Source organism: Rhinatrema bivittatum, chromosome 18, assembly GCF_901001135.1.
Source record: "Rhinatrema bivittatum chromosome 18, aRhiBiv1.1, whole genome shotgun sequence".
NCBI classification, from domain to species: Eukaryota; Metazoa; Chordata; class Amphibia; order Gymnophiona; family Rhinatrematidae; genus Rhinatrema; species Rhinatrema bivittatum.
In genome coordinates this window covers 41,868,621-41,883,670 of record NC_042632.1, presented here as the reverse complement: position 1 = coordinate 41,883,670, position 15,050 = coordinate 41,868,621, and the positions used below count along the sequence as shown (strand labels likewise).

Here is a 15,050-nt window from a genome sequence, read left to right as displayed (position 1 = left end):
ACCAAAGGGAAAATGAAATGCTTTTTTCTACCTGTTTTTTTCTAGACATTTTACTTTTTCAGTCATGTTGTTCACAGTCTCTTATTCTCGGCTTTTCTCTTGTTTATCTTCTGACTCCTTTTCTAAAGTCTCCTGACCATTTTTCCTTTCTTCTCTACCCTCCTGTCTTCTTCATCTGCCTCTGACTTTGATTTTTTCCCCCCAGCCAAGCATCTCCTCACCCCACCACTCTTGTCCTACATCTCCCCTCACTCTCCCCCCACTACCCTAGCCCAGCATTTCCCCTCACCCCCACAAGCATCTTCCCTCTCCCCCCCAACCCCAGCATCTCTCCTCACTGTCCCCCACCGTAGCCCAGCATCTTCCCGCACTCTCTCCCTTCATAGACCAGCATCGCCCCTCACGCTCTCTCCCCCCACCCCAGACCAGCATTTCCCCTGCACAGCATCTTCTCATCATGGCTCCCCTCCTGCATTTTCCTTCCTCATTTGACTTGGCTCAGTTGATCCCAGAGGTCCCTGAGACTATGGGGGGGATGGGGGAGGGGAGAAGGGGTGGAAGAAAAACTGAGCTCACAGAGAGGCCATGGTGCGGTCAAAGAAACACAAAAATTATAGAGAGTAAATGCAAGGCCTATCTGCAGCTAACAGTGCTCATGCCTTGCAGCTACCTCCCCCCTCCAACTGTATGGGCCTCTGGTTAATTAGGAAACCCATGCAAGAGGCGGGCTTGCTTCAGAGCCTGAGCACTGTCAGCTGTGGTTAGGCCCCATGTTGCTTTCTGGGGGGTTTTTCTTTAATGTTTCTCAGGCCTCTCCACGGCCTTTCTGCAAGTGCAGTTTGACTCTCACCCCTTCCCCTGTACTCCCAGCACTGTTGCAGGAGGCGGGGAAAAGGGGGGTAGATCTTACTAGTGCAATACTTAATCCAATACCCACGTCCCCTTCTATGACTTCTTACCGAGTTTGTGAACCCCACAGGGTGGATTGGCCATATCTTGCCAGGCCCCGCTGGAGTAGGAGCAGTATTTTGCTGGGCCTGGCAGAGGACGGTGACACACCTCCGTTCTCTTTGCAACCCACTGAGAACCACTGCCTTAAACCTAACCTGATAATCAGGAGGTAACCAATGTAACTTCTTCAACATTGGGGGTCACATCTGATGAGCCAGTACCTGACAAAGGGTGAGAGAAATTATCCCAAACCTAACTGTCTTGTCAATGCCCTGATGGGACGTTCACTGTCCATGAAAGCAGTTGGATACACTTATCCAGCTAACTTTCAGATAGCCAGGTGTATTCATGACGCTGAATACTTGGGACAAGTTAGCTAGAAAAGTTTATCCAGTTAACTTACCCAAATGCCCCACGGCTAAATATTGACTCAAAACTCTACATCTTTCAGTTGGATGAGAAGGATGCATGGTGACCTTCTCCAACAATTTAAAATGCTATTGTCTAACTCATTTATTATTAAAACTTAATATCCCGCTTGATAAAGCATGTTCCCCAAATGGCAACGCACTGAGCTCTTAATGACAATTGAAATCCTAGTTCAGTAATACTTAATCTGAGGCGCGGAAGCCAAACACGACTTCTCATGGCCTCCGCTTTGGCTCTTGGTATTCGCACCAATTAGAAATGCACAAAATAGATTTAGAGTGAAAACTCAAAAGGTAAAAGAAGAAAGCTATTAAACGTAAATCTTTAGAATAGATTGTGTGCTAAAACCACTCATTTGCATGGAGCTGCAGCTGCAGACTTAGTAGCAGTGATACAGTTGCACTATCAAAGAGGAAGATGACGAGGCCTGAAAAGGTCGACCCATGGAAGGGGGTAGAGGGCAGCGCTGTGGTAGATTCTGTACACATAGAAACATAGAAATGATGGCAGAAGAAGACCAAATGGCCCTTTCAGTCTACCCAGCAAGTTATCACACTTATTTTTCTCATCTATTACTCTGACCGCTGAGGTCAGGGCCCTTATCAGTAACTTTTTGGTTCTAATTTCCTTCCCCCCCCCCCCTGCCATTGATGTAGAGAGCAGTGCTGGAGCTGCATCAAAGTGAAATATCAAGCCTAATTGGTTAGGGGTAGTAACCGCCGCAATAAGCAAGCTACTCCCACGCTTATTTGTTTACCCAACCTGTGCAATTTAGTCCTTGTTGGTTGTTGTCTGAATATAAGTCCTCTTTTCTTCATCCCCCCTGCCATTGAAGCAGTGGAGCTGCGCTGTATGGGGCGGATTTTCAGAGCCCTGCTCGCGTAAATCCGCCCAAAACCGGGCGGATTTACGCGAGCAGGGCCCTGCGCGCCGGGAAGCCTATTTTACATAGGCCTCCCGGCGCGCGCAGAGCCCCGGGACTCGCGTAAGTCCCGGGGTTCTCCGAGGGGGGCGTGTCGGGGGCGGGCCCGGTCGTCGCGGCGTTTCGGGGGCGTGTCGGCAGCGTTTTGGGGGCGGGTACGGGGGCATGGCTACGGCCCGGGGCGGTCCGGGGGCATGGCCGCGCCCTCCGTACCCGCCCCCAGGTCGCGGCCCGGCGCGCAGGAGGCCCGCTCGTGCGCGGGGATTTACGCCTCCCTCCGGGAGGCGTAAATCCCCCGACAAAGGTAAGGGGGGGTTTTAGACAGGGCCGGGTGGGTGGGTTAGGTAGGGGAAGGGAGGGGAAGGTGAGGGGAGGGCAAAGGAAAGTTCCCTCCGAGGCCGCTCCGATTTCGGAGCGGCCTTGGAGGGAACGGGGTAGGCTGCGCGGCTCGGCGCGCGCCGGCTATACGAAATCGATAGCCTTGCGCGCGCCGATCCAGGATTTTAGCGGATACGCGCGGCTCCGTGCGTATCTACTAAAATCCAGCGTACTTTTGTTTGCGCCTGGAGCGCAAACAAAAGTAGGCTATTCGCGCGCCTTTTAAAATCCGCCCCTATATGTATTCAAAGTGAAGTATCAAGCCTAATTGGTTTGGGGTAGTGACCTCATCAACATGCAAGCTACACCCACGTTTATTTGTTTACCCAGACTATGTAATTCAGTCCTTGTTGGTTGTTGTCTGAATATATATCCTCTTTTCTTCATTCCCCCTGCCGTTGAAGCAGAGAGCTACGCTGGGTATGCATTGAAAGTGAAGTATCAGGCTTATTTGGTTTGGGGTAGTAACCGCCGCAACAAGCAAGTTACTCCCACGCTTATTTGTGAATGCGAATCCTTGTTCCTACATTTCCTCTTGCCGTTGAAGCATAGAGCAATGTTGGAGTCGTATTAACCGTGTGTATGTTTATTGAATAAGGGTATTATCTCCAGGTAGTAGCCGTCATTCCCACAAGCCACCCCCATGCCTCTTCTCTTCATTCACATCTTCAAGACTTTATGGATCCACAGGGTTTCAGATGTGGTAGGCAATAGTGGGAGGAGGAGGAGGGTTTGAGGAGTCTGCTGAAAGACACAGAAAAGGGAGGAGCTTCTGTGGGTTTGCATATAGGAATTTGTATGCTCATCTACCCTGTGCGGTAGAAAATCAGAGGAAGGATTTCAGCAGGGCGGCTGAATGGTCCATTTGGTCTTTCTCTGCCACCATTTACTATGTTAACATGCCACTGTGAGGTTGATATTCAAAGAATTTGTCCGGCTAGCTGGATAAATCCTGATGTTTGCCCACTCACAATTTACCAGGGTAAAAATTGACAGCACGGGGGCAGTTATCCAGGTTAGTTGGGCTGGATAAATAGCTGGCCTCCATTTTGTTTCAATGTTTCTGGGGTTACCAGCAGTCGGAATCACCAGCACTCGTGAAAATCACTGATTTCTCAGGGTTCATAGGTTTCTTACAGCATTATTAGCAGCAATAACAACAACCATAGCAAAACACATTTCCTCCAAGAATCCCCTTGGCATACCATCAACTCCTCTCTCTTCTTTCTCTTTAGCATATGAACTAGCCATCATTCAGTCCTTCTTTTTCAGAAAAAGTAGCTTTTACTATTCACAAACTTTTTTCCTGGTCACAGGAAGGAGTTCTCCACACTTAAAATCCATAATTCCTTCCCAGTGGCTCAGCAGCACTGCCCAGGAATATATTCTCTATATCCTGGAACCATGGTCCTCCTGGACACCATAATAACATAGTAAATGATGGCAGATAAAGCCCAGCAAGGCTCATCCAGTCTGCCTAGCAGCGGTTCTATGAGCATCTACCCAAAGTACATCAAATTCCCACATGGAACCCAACTCTCAAGCCCGTTGTGTTCCTGTTAGGTTATCCCCATGCCTTCCAGGAAGCAAAATGCAGCCCTATCACTGCTTTCCTGGGCTGCAGCTGTCACTCAGTAAGGTTGCTCAACTCTTCCTTACCATTCTCTTGCCTCTACGGATCCTCTGATTTATCCCATGCTTTTTGTGACGTCTGTCACTGACCTTGTCATCGTCATCACCACGTCCTCTGGGATGGCATTCCAGGCATCCTCCACCCTTCTGTGAAAAAATTACCTCCTGATATTGTTTTAACAACTAGTTGCAAAGAAAGAGAGAGAAACTCCTCCCCACCCCCAACTTCACTCCAGCTTTCCCTCAACATTTCCTATTCTTTTTCTCAAATCCCCTGTGCACCAACTTATATTGAACAAGGGCACACTCTCCTTGGAGGTTCTTCCATACAACACCACTTAAGGAGAGAAACAAATCACCTTGATATCTCTGTCAGAGTGCTCATCACAACCTCCAAAAGTAAAGACCAAGTGCAGTTCCCCCTGCCAAAATTTCTACAAGGGCCTTTCTAGTGACCAGTCCCTATTTTAGTCCCCATCATATGAATATCCAGGTAAAGTTACCTAGGTAACTTATCTGCTCAGCGGGTATTTGATTATGGACCTTCGTGTTACAAAGGTTGAGAACCGTTGTCCTTGACGTAGACCAGGGGGATCATTTTACTGTTTTATAGGGGCAATTTTCAAAGAGGGGCGACATTGGTGACAGGGTTGACTTGGGCTCAGTAAAGCACATGCAAAAATTTCATTTTTAAACCCCTGCACGTTCTTTACACCACGTATGTAGCACCTGCAAAGTGTATAGGGTAACACCGCCTCCCCCTTCTCCATCCAATGGTGCTAGCCTGCCATCCAGTTTTCAAAGATTAAAATTCCAAGGGGAGTTGCTCTTTGAAAGCAGCCCATGAAGCTTCAGAATTGCCTTTGAGTTGCAAGCCAGTGTTCTTGGGGATTTCTGCTTTTGGCTTCCACTGGCAGAATCCAAAATTCCTGGTGACAGTAGCGAATAGTTAATGCAGATTTTCATTTACCCAGTTGGGGCTTGCCCTCTCAAACATCTAAATGTAAGCCACTCTTCAGTAGGACCAGGCATCTTCTCTGTTATCCTGGCAGAGGCCACTTGTAGGCAGCAGTGAAATGCAGTATATTCACTCATATTAAATTATTTAGGTACTTATAAGGGGCTTTTGTGCCCGCATGGGCTGGATAAAATGTGAGAGATATGTCTTGCCGTGCAAGGCCATGGACTACAGTGAAATGACCATGGATGTAGAACATATCATTTGGTCTCTATGGAGACATTAGGACTGAAATTAATTCTCCAAATGGGAAGCAAATTCCTACCAAATACTGTAGGAAAACAGAGATAATTTTGTTATGGCTGAGAGAAAGAACACGTGTAAATATTGTTGCAAATGCTTTTTTATGTGCGTTACATCAAGATTGTATTCACACATTGACAAGTTAATTACACGTTTTAAGGCTTTGTTTACTGAGATTTGACAGGGAAGTGTATTACTAAGGAACTCTTTGGAGCAGAACACTGACATTTGTTTTCCTGTTTGTTTCTCTTTTTCTCCCTAGTTGATCACCCCTCATGCGATCCGCGTGCAAACCCCTCCACGGCACATCCCCGGTGTGGTGGAAGTCACATTGTCTTACAAATCTAAGCAATTCTGCAAAGGAACCCCAGGAAGATTCATCTACACAGGTAAGAATGGGTGAACGAGAGGTGCAGTGTACAGAGAAGACTGTTCATTTAGCTGGTAGGCTCTTATAAAGCTGCATGGAATCTATTGCTTCTGCCCAGGGGTTGATTCTCAGATCTGCGAGCTGGAACATCATCTGCAGCCTTCCCTGTCACCAGTGAATCAATGCATGTAATTGGGAAGAACATATTTAGTAAATATTCTGTACCTCTTTGTGCTACTTGAAAAAAATCACCGAGAAGGAGATGTCCATATTCAGACACAGTCTGGATAGCAAAGTTATCCAGATAAACTTATCCAGCTAACTTTAGAGGTATATTCAGTAGTGCAGCCACACTATTGAATATAGTCGGCTATCTTAAAAGTCAGCCAGCTAAACAAAGGCAGCTAACTTTAGGGCAGATCTTTGGCTCAGCCAGTCTTAGGTTGCTAAAATATCTCACTATCTCTGAATACTGGAGTTAGTTGGTTAACTTACATGGCTAACTCAACTCCTTGCAATTACACCCATAGAACGCCCCTAACTTAGCCAGCTAAATTCTAGCCGACTAACTCATTTGCTGGCTAGAATGTAGCTATATAAGTGCCCAAATATTAATTTAACTGGCTAACTTCTGAGTTTTGAATATGGATCTCTGAATGTCTCTAGTGGTTCAAACAATGGGCTATGATTAAGGAGAAGTCCTAGAGCATGAATTTGAGACTTGCTATTGGCTTTGTCTGTGATTTTGGACAAGTCACGTCTCCCTCTATCTCTAGTACCTAACTGAAAAGAAGGCTTTTGTCTTAAATGGAATTTTCCAGTCAACAAATTAAGTAATTTTTTTTATTTGGAAAAAGGCTTTATAACCACGAGAGTGTATGTAGTGCTGGGTAATAAGGGGCTTTGTTTTACGGTAAAACAATGTCATCAAATGTTTTGTTCAAGATCATATTCAGTGATCGCACCAGAATTTTGGTGCCCAATGTCCAGATTTTCTTGAAATGTACTCCTTGGCAAACTGTATGTATATAAAACATACAGCAAGAATATATAAAATGAATAATGCAAACCAATGATTCAGAAAATAAGTTATAGAAGAGCAACATATGATACATGATAGAGTGCATTAAAGAAAAAATGATTAAAAAAAATTGGCTTGACTAAACCTCGGATTTCCATTGCTTCTGGTAGTCCCATACACTTCTGGAGTGGAGCTTTACTTTTCAGAAAAGAAATAAAACCTATTCCTTCTGGTGTCAATGAGTCCCTGTGTTGGGGCTGCTCATTCATCCCCCACTAAGGCCAGTCAGAAAGCACCTCACAGGAGCATCCATGCCCTGGGGTTAACATCAATGGTGGGAATAGAAAATTTCATCTCAGAACACTTTTTTCATTTTTTTTCTCTTAGAAATGGATTGATCGAAAAGTTGTCATCCATGAGGGTGCCAACTTTCAGCTGTCAAATTTCCGAACTCTCTGAGGTGCTGCTTAATATCTTTGCCAATGGGATTTACACTCGTTCGACTTCTATTGGCGCTCTTCACCATTAGGAAATCATAGAAACCTAGAAGTCCATATTCAGCCTCTCTGCGGCTCTTCTAGTTAGCCAGATAAGCTTGTTTGGCTAACTAGTATTGTATATTCAGCATCGCAACCACACTGCTGAATATACTCAGCTATCTTAAAGTTAGTCAGATCAGTTTAACCGGCTAACTTTAAGACAGCTTTATGAGCCGACCAGAGTTAGCCGGATAACATATCCAGCTAACTCAACTTCTTCCAGTTACAACCCTAACTTATCTGGCTAGGTTCTGGCTGGTTAGCTTATTATTTCGCTAGAATTTAGCCGGATAAGTGACCACATTTTCATTCAGCCGGCTAACTTCTTAGCTAGCCAACTAAATGCTTTTGAATATGGACCTGATGGAATATAGTAAGGACCCTTCTAATCTGCCCAGTTTACTTCCTGCTATAGCACCATAGACACTTGTTGATCTCTGACTTTCTCTTCACTTCATTGCAATCGGTGGTCTTCTGCACTTGCTCAGTGCTATTAGTGATCTTGCCTCTATCACCTCCACTGGGAGGATGGTCTTGCCTCCCCCACCCTTTCTGTGAAGAAATATTTTCTGATGTTACACCTGAATCTACCCCTTTAGAGCTTCTTATCATGACCACTTGTTAATTTCTCTGAAAAAGATTTGTTTTTGCTAGTCCAAGGGGCCAAACTACTGTTTTGTAAAATGTTTTTAGGCCTTTGATTAAATTGTGGACAGAAGTCTATGTGACACAAAATATATGTATCCAACACATACTGAATATAGAATAGCTACCAAAGAAGATAGTGTATTGTATAATTGCAGGGAAGCATCAGACATTTCCTAACATTTTAATTCTCCCTCTTTTCTGTATGGTACCCTCAAAATCTGTACAGTAGAGAAAAATCAGGATAGTTGGCAACCCTATCATCCACAGACCATGAGCTGTGTGCCTTCTAACTAGTTATCTGCATTCTGGTTTGGTTCTGGCAGTCCTGTCCAGTGATTTGTAGATCTTGACTCCTGATTCACAGACTCTGCTTCATAATTCATTTTTCTGAAGTAATTTGTGACTAATTTACTAAGTAGCAGGCCTTGCAGGATTATTTAGGGTAGATAAAGGGAGTGGGAGTAGAGGGGTGGAGTGAGAGTCAAAAATGCCAGTTATTTAGACTGTTTTGGAGCAGCTTTTTAACTATTCAGGAAACCTGATCTTAAGTATGCGTTCATAGGCCATAGATGTATGAACTGTGCCAGCTGCTGACTGATAATTCATTTTGATTCCTGTAATTATGTTGAAATAACCACTCTCATTTCATCACTATTAGTACTTAACCATTTCTATAGCATTACCAGACATGCACAGTGCCGGTCAGAATAGATAGTCCTTGCTCTGTAGAGCTTACGGTCTATTTCACATAGGACAGAGCTTCCCAAGCCTGACCTATTCAACTTAACAGCCAGTCAGGTTGACAGGATATCCCTAATCATTGTGAGTAGCCTGAAAACTGGACTGGCTGCCTGTCGGGGCCGCAAGCGGGCCGTGCCACTGCCTGGCTCCTCCGGAGACCCTCCCGTCCCCCATGAAATGGCTTTCCTTCTGGGTGGGATTTAGCAGATGGCTCTCTCGACAGCTCCGTTTCAATTAATTGACAATTATAGGGCTGGCCCAAGAAGATAATTCCGTTTGCACTCCAATCAATTTTTACAAATCAAAGAAAATGGTCACAATTTTGCTCGACGCTGTGCAGGTAAAATTAGCTCAGCAACTGAAACAATTACAGTCTCGCCCCCCCCCCCCCCCCCCCCCCCACACCACCACCTCTTCGTTTTGAGGTACGTGTACAAACGAAGCCTTTGCTACGCAGAAGGAGGCCAAGAGTTTTTAATTAGGGCTATTGGCTCGCTGTAAATTTTGAAGAACAAATCAAACTGGTATATTAGCTGCTTTTTTTTTTTTAAGTTAAAACTTTTTTTTTTTTTTTTTTCTGCTCATTTTTTCCCATGAGAACTTCTACTCCCACATAGGGCAGGATTCTTTTTCTTTTTTTGTACTTTTTACGAGGCTCACCATGAGCCTACAGGAAGTGGACCAATTGGATATCCTGATTCTGTACGATTCTAATAGATGGAAGCCTTTCACCACATTCCTCAGCAAGCTCCGAGTTCTGGAATACATTAGAGAAACCGCAGAGGCCAAGTGAACACTTGGAAGGGTTTGGTCTCTTGCTTTAATGGGCCAAAAAAACATTGCCTGGCGATTATTTACCCTGCTGTTGAGAACAAGAAAAGAATGTTTTTTTTCGAGGGGAGGTGTGGGAGAATTGTTTGGTTGGAGTGAGGGAGGGGGGAAGGAGGAAGCAGGGGGTGGCAACACAGACGCAGGCAAGCGTGGTTTCCTCCCCACCGAAAGTACGGCTGCTCGTGAATGGATTCGTTTTGTGGTTAGTTCTGATTCAGAAAAAATTAGTTTTAATCCATTTTCAACAAAATATCCATCCCCCCCCCCCCAAGCCACCTGGCTGTAAACGGATTATTTTCTCCCCACTTTCTGCTGTAAAGTGCTTGCCTTCTCAGAAACAAACGCACTGTCATTTTAGTACTTACATTTTCAGAAGAAAATGCACCTGATGGCTGCAGCCTAATCATTCAAGTATCATTGAATCATTTATCTGTTTTTTTTATAACCATGAGTCTTGTAAAGCAGTTGAGCTCAAACTATGCTACTCTGACGTGCGTCCCCGTAATTATAATTTTGAGGCCCATGAAGAGCGCACTGTTTGCCCTTTTAGCAGGTGAAATTTTGCTATTTGCTTTGCAAATATCTATTTTTTTTTTCACCTGCAGGTTTGCACAAGCAAAATTGTGTTTAAATTCTTAGTTAATGACTGTCATGCAAAATCATGCAAAGTGGTTCATTAACTGTGAGCACATAGGGGCCGATGCAATACAGTGCACTCAGCCGAGCGCACTGTTTAACCCGCTGTCGGACGCGGGTTAAATAGGCGCTCGGCTGAGGATTAGCGCCTATTTAACGCGCATCCAACGCGGAGTGAATGTTACCGCTCATCACATGCAAATGCATGTGATGAGCGGTAACATTTATCGCTCAGATGTTAACGCCTGCCTGGAGCAGACGTTAATAGCTGAGTGCATTGAAAAGAAGTACAGAAAAGCAGAAAAACTCGGCGTCAGTTTTCATAACCGGGTGTCTGCCAGTAATGAAAATGGCCGGCAATAAACTCAGCGGCCGTTCTCATTACTGGCAGACAGGCAGGTTATGAAAACCGAGGCTGAATTTACCGGCGTCGGGCTTCATAACCGGCAGCCGCGGCGGGTCACGTTAGCAAGGAGGCGCTAAGGTCGCGCAAGTGACCCTGGCGCCTCCTTCCTAGCGTGACCCCCTAATTTACATATTGCATGGCGCTCCCCTTGCGGGCGCCATGCCGTGCATTAAGAAAGCGGGTGCTGAAAAGTCAGCGTCCGCTTTCCGCGAAGATTATTGCATCAGCCCCATAGGAAGACAAGGTGCAGTAATTGCTACGGAAACCCGATTGCCCAAAATCTCTATCTGCACCTCAGTACCAATACCGCCAATTCCTGGCTCCGTGCTTTCCACCTGGCTGCGCCGTGTGCTTGGAATACTCTTCCTGACTGGTGCGTCACGCTCCCTCTCTTGCCGTGTTTAAATCCCATCTAAAGACCCCACATTTTTGAAGTTGCTTTTAAATCTTAGGCCTGATTGTCTGTTTTTGGCCTCATGAACTAACTTTCTTTTCTTTTTTAACCATTGTCTTACCAGAAATCTCTTGTCCTGTATGTTTTTCTTATTAGATTGTAAGCTCTATAGAGCAGGGTCTGTCTTTTTCTTTTGTGTTGTTTGTACCGCGCTGCATATGTCACACAGCAGTTTAGAAATGTTAAGTAGTGTTAAGTAGTAATGCAAGATTTTTCCAGTAACTTTCCTAGAAAAGCTGTGTGCTTTATTATTCTACCAGGCTCATTTTTTATTTATTTATGTTCCTCCTTTCGGCACTTCAAAGCAGATTACATTCAGGTACCGCAGGCATTTCCCTGTTCCCACAGGACTCAAAATCCGAGGGCCTCCTTTGCTAAGCATTTTCCCCAATTGACACAGAATGGGAGCAAAGCCTTAGTAAAATCAGGAGCTGATTCACACAGAGGTAGATTTTAAAAGCATTGTTCGGGCCAAAACGGCCACGATTATTCGCGCGTATGTGCGCTGCGCACGGGCAACGCAAATTTTAAGAAGCCAGGAAGGACGCACGTCTGCAAAAAGGGAGGCGGAAAAGGTTGTTCTGGGTCAGGGCCAAGACTGATGCACGTAACCACAAATTTTGCAAAGGCAATGCATGTATGTTACCTGTATAACATTGCGACTGCTCTGGGAGAGAGGGAGGGAGAGAGAGAGAGAGAGAACACCTCTTTATAGGGTCAGTCTGACACTCTCTGTATAGGTACCACTGTAGAGGGGCACTTTGAATCGGGGTGGGTTTTCGGGACATGGGTTGGGGGTGGGGGGGTGGTGTTACAGTCACATTCAGAGGTATTCACAGTAAAGTTGATATCAGTAAAGAATTGTAGTCCTTCTAAGTGATGAAAAGTCTAATGAGAGGAGTTGATTTGTACACTGCCGGACTAGCTGCATTGTACAAATCTACTCCTTTTCTCTCCCCCTTTTCTCTCCCCCTCTCTCTCTCTCTCTCTCAGCACGGCAACAGTATTTTAAATGCTACGCATGTACTTTACAAAATAAGGCGTATTTTTGCTCGCGAGTTTATGGGCGCACACTCATGCCCTTTTAAAATTTACCAGTAAGGGTTTTTCCCATAGACGCAAAATGAGAGAAAGGGCCTTATTGAACCTTTCCCTGAGTTTGTACCCGAGGCAGCAGAGGCTGAAGTGACTTGCTCTTACGAGTTCTGGTAGAAAAATGAGTATGTACAAAAAAATTAAATAATGCACACATTTTTGCACTCTTTACTAGTACAACTGCCTCATTGTTTTGTAGCGTTGCACGCATGTGAGTGTTTACAAAATAGCCAACTTTTATTTAAAATTCTCCTCTGCATTCTACTATGTGGCCTCCCTGGCAGTTCTCTGTACTGCTTGGGCAGCTCCTTTTTATGCCCGATAGGGTATCACAGGGGGCTCTGCACCCCAGAAGTTGCAACTTTCAGTTTAAACAGGAATTTTTTTTCTCCCCAGAGAAATGGTGTCTAACGCCACGTGATTTAACTATAGCATGATTTGCCCCAGGCTTTATGGCACCGTACGATATGCGGACGACAAAGCATGCTTGAAAAGCAGGCAAGCAAGCAACACGCGCATATTCCTGCAAGGGTGAGCTCCTGAGCTCCGTTGCTGGTGTGGAAATGCCAGTGAACGCCTGGTACTAAGAGGCGATTGGAATCAATGAGGGAGTTAGGTGTCTGACAAAGAAAGGCCAGAGTTTACTGACAGATTCACATTAAAAATGAATAGCCACTTGATAAGTGGCAGGTTGGTTGTCAGGGATGTATCCGCCCCTTCTGCAGCTTGTCCCCTAGGGAAGAAGCCATAGCCTAGCTCCATGCCAGCTAGCTTTAAGTGGAGGGCTGCTTATGGTATTGACTGTATACCAAAGTTGTGCACTGTTCTATTTATGTATTTCATAATTTTTTTTTCTCTTTTATTTTGCTTGTTTACTTTATTTCATCTATTTAAAACAGAGGCACCTTTGTACCTTCCTATCTCTGTTTAACAAAATGGCGGCATCCTCAGGATTGACCTGCGCCATTTTGAGTTGGAGACCTGCCCCGTTAGACCCTTAGTGGTTGGAGGATGCCATGGGGGGAGAGGGGGGGTGGGGAAGGCCGCCATATTTTGAAAACAAACTACATTTTGTTGTTTTTATTTTATTTCATTTTCAAAAGAAAATGAAACCAAGCGGGGAATTTTGTATCAAGCGAAAGCGCATCCCTATACCGAAGGCACAAAGCCAACTTACGGCCGTAGCCAGCATCAGTAATATAGATCTTCAGCCCCTAATTCGTTTTACACAGTCCAACCGTGTTTGCTGTTAACCAAAGAGCATGCTGACGGAGACAAAAATGAAAAAAAAACAAAACAGAGCAATGGAAACGATCTGCTTGTTTTATTTGCATGGTCCTTTCCATTCCTTCCCCAGTGAGAGCGCGCAGTATATTAAGCCAAACGTAATACTTACATCTGCGCCTTTCCCCCCGCCCCTTCCCATCACCTGTGCGAGCGGTTGCCCGCGAGTTCCGGTAGTTCCTTGACAAGACATTATTGTTCTCTAAATTGCGAGAGAAAGTCTTGGTCTGCCAGGTTGAGATGGGTAGGACTGACTGGATAGCCGGGGGAACTAAAATCTCCCGGCAGAAAGTAACAGTAAATTGAGATTTTGTAGCCCGACCTTCCTAAAGTTACTGTTTGTAACATTACCACTGTGCATAGACAGAGAGACAGACAGACTGACAGACAGAGAGATAGATATAGAAAGGTACTGAAGATAAACATATCATGGTTATCCCACATAGGATCTGGAAAATAAAAGCCATTACTACAAAGAGGACAGGTGGTTCAAAGGGGGCCATATAACATTTCAGATTTCCGAGCATGGCATGTCAAGTCATCTGCCTGTGTGTTTCCAGTTAGCGGGAGGTATAATCAGTGTGCTAGTGGTCGTGTTAGCTGGATCATTAAAAAAACGGATACTTTCTGCAACTTTAGGACCTACATGAGTAGCAGGCCCTCCCCACAACCTTGGCTATTTTTTTTTTTTCTGTCTGCCCCGAGTTAATAAGCGATAAGGCCAAGAGAGAGATAAATCATAGAAAATCCCTGTCCAAAGAAAACATATTGACTATAGCCAAGCAAATAACAGCCTGTAACCAATGGGCCCATTCATCATTCATGTAATAGGGAAAGAGAGTATTTTATACCTGGGAAAGTGCAGACAAGGAGAAGACGGATAAGCCCCCAGCCTAGAGCTGCGTAATTTGGTTATTACGAAACATCAACTATTTATCACATGCCTTTAATCTTACTTTAAGACACGCTGCCACTTCTAAACTGTGCACGTGCGATAAATAAAAAGTCAGGTGTTGTAAAACTATTAACGAGAGACTCTCCAGCTAGATTTATTAGTGCTGTACAGTGGAGCCCGCTGAAGTGAATGCCCAGAGAGGCCAAACCCATAGACAGAAATACAAGGAAGACATTTTCCATACAGTAATAATAATAATAATAATAATAATTTGGCCTTTGGATCATGTCTGTGAATTGTTCTATGTTTGTTTCGATGTTTTATGTGCTTTTGCTGTAATCCGCCTAGCATTGCAAAGTCATTGTAGGCGGAATAAAAATATTTTAACTAACTAACTAACTAACAGGCCGATGCAATATAGTGCACTCAGCCAAGTGCATGACTTTACACGTGCTTGGACGCGCATCCAAACCCCTTATGCAATAAGGGGATTAGCACGTCCAAATTGTGCGTCCAAACCAGCGCATAGCTAATAGCGCTCATTACATGTAAATTCA

The 15,050-nt window shown here is 44.7% G+C and overlaps 1 protein-coding gene across 6 annotated transcripts in view; it reads left to right on the top strand.

Annotated features, from left to right (window-relative positions):
- Nucleotides 1–15,050, top strand: part of EBF1 (EBF transcription factor 1) — a 486,294-nt gene that overhangs the window by 371,014 nt on the left and 100,230 nt on the right. For all 6 annotated transcript variants that reach the window (XM_029583772.1, XM_029583769.1, XM_029583770.1 and 3 more), the window contains exon 10: nucleotides 5,836–5,962. In XM_029583772.1, coding sequence (XP_029439632.1) covers nucleotides 5,836–5,962 — 127 coding nt within the window. The remainder of the gene's footprint in view (nucleotides 1–5,835; nucleotides 5,963–15,050) is intronic.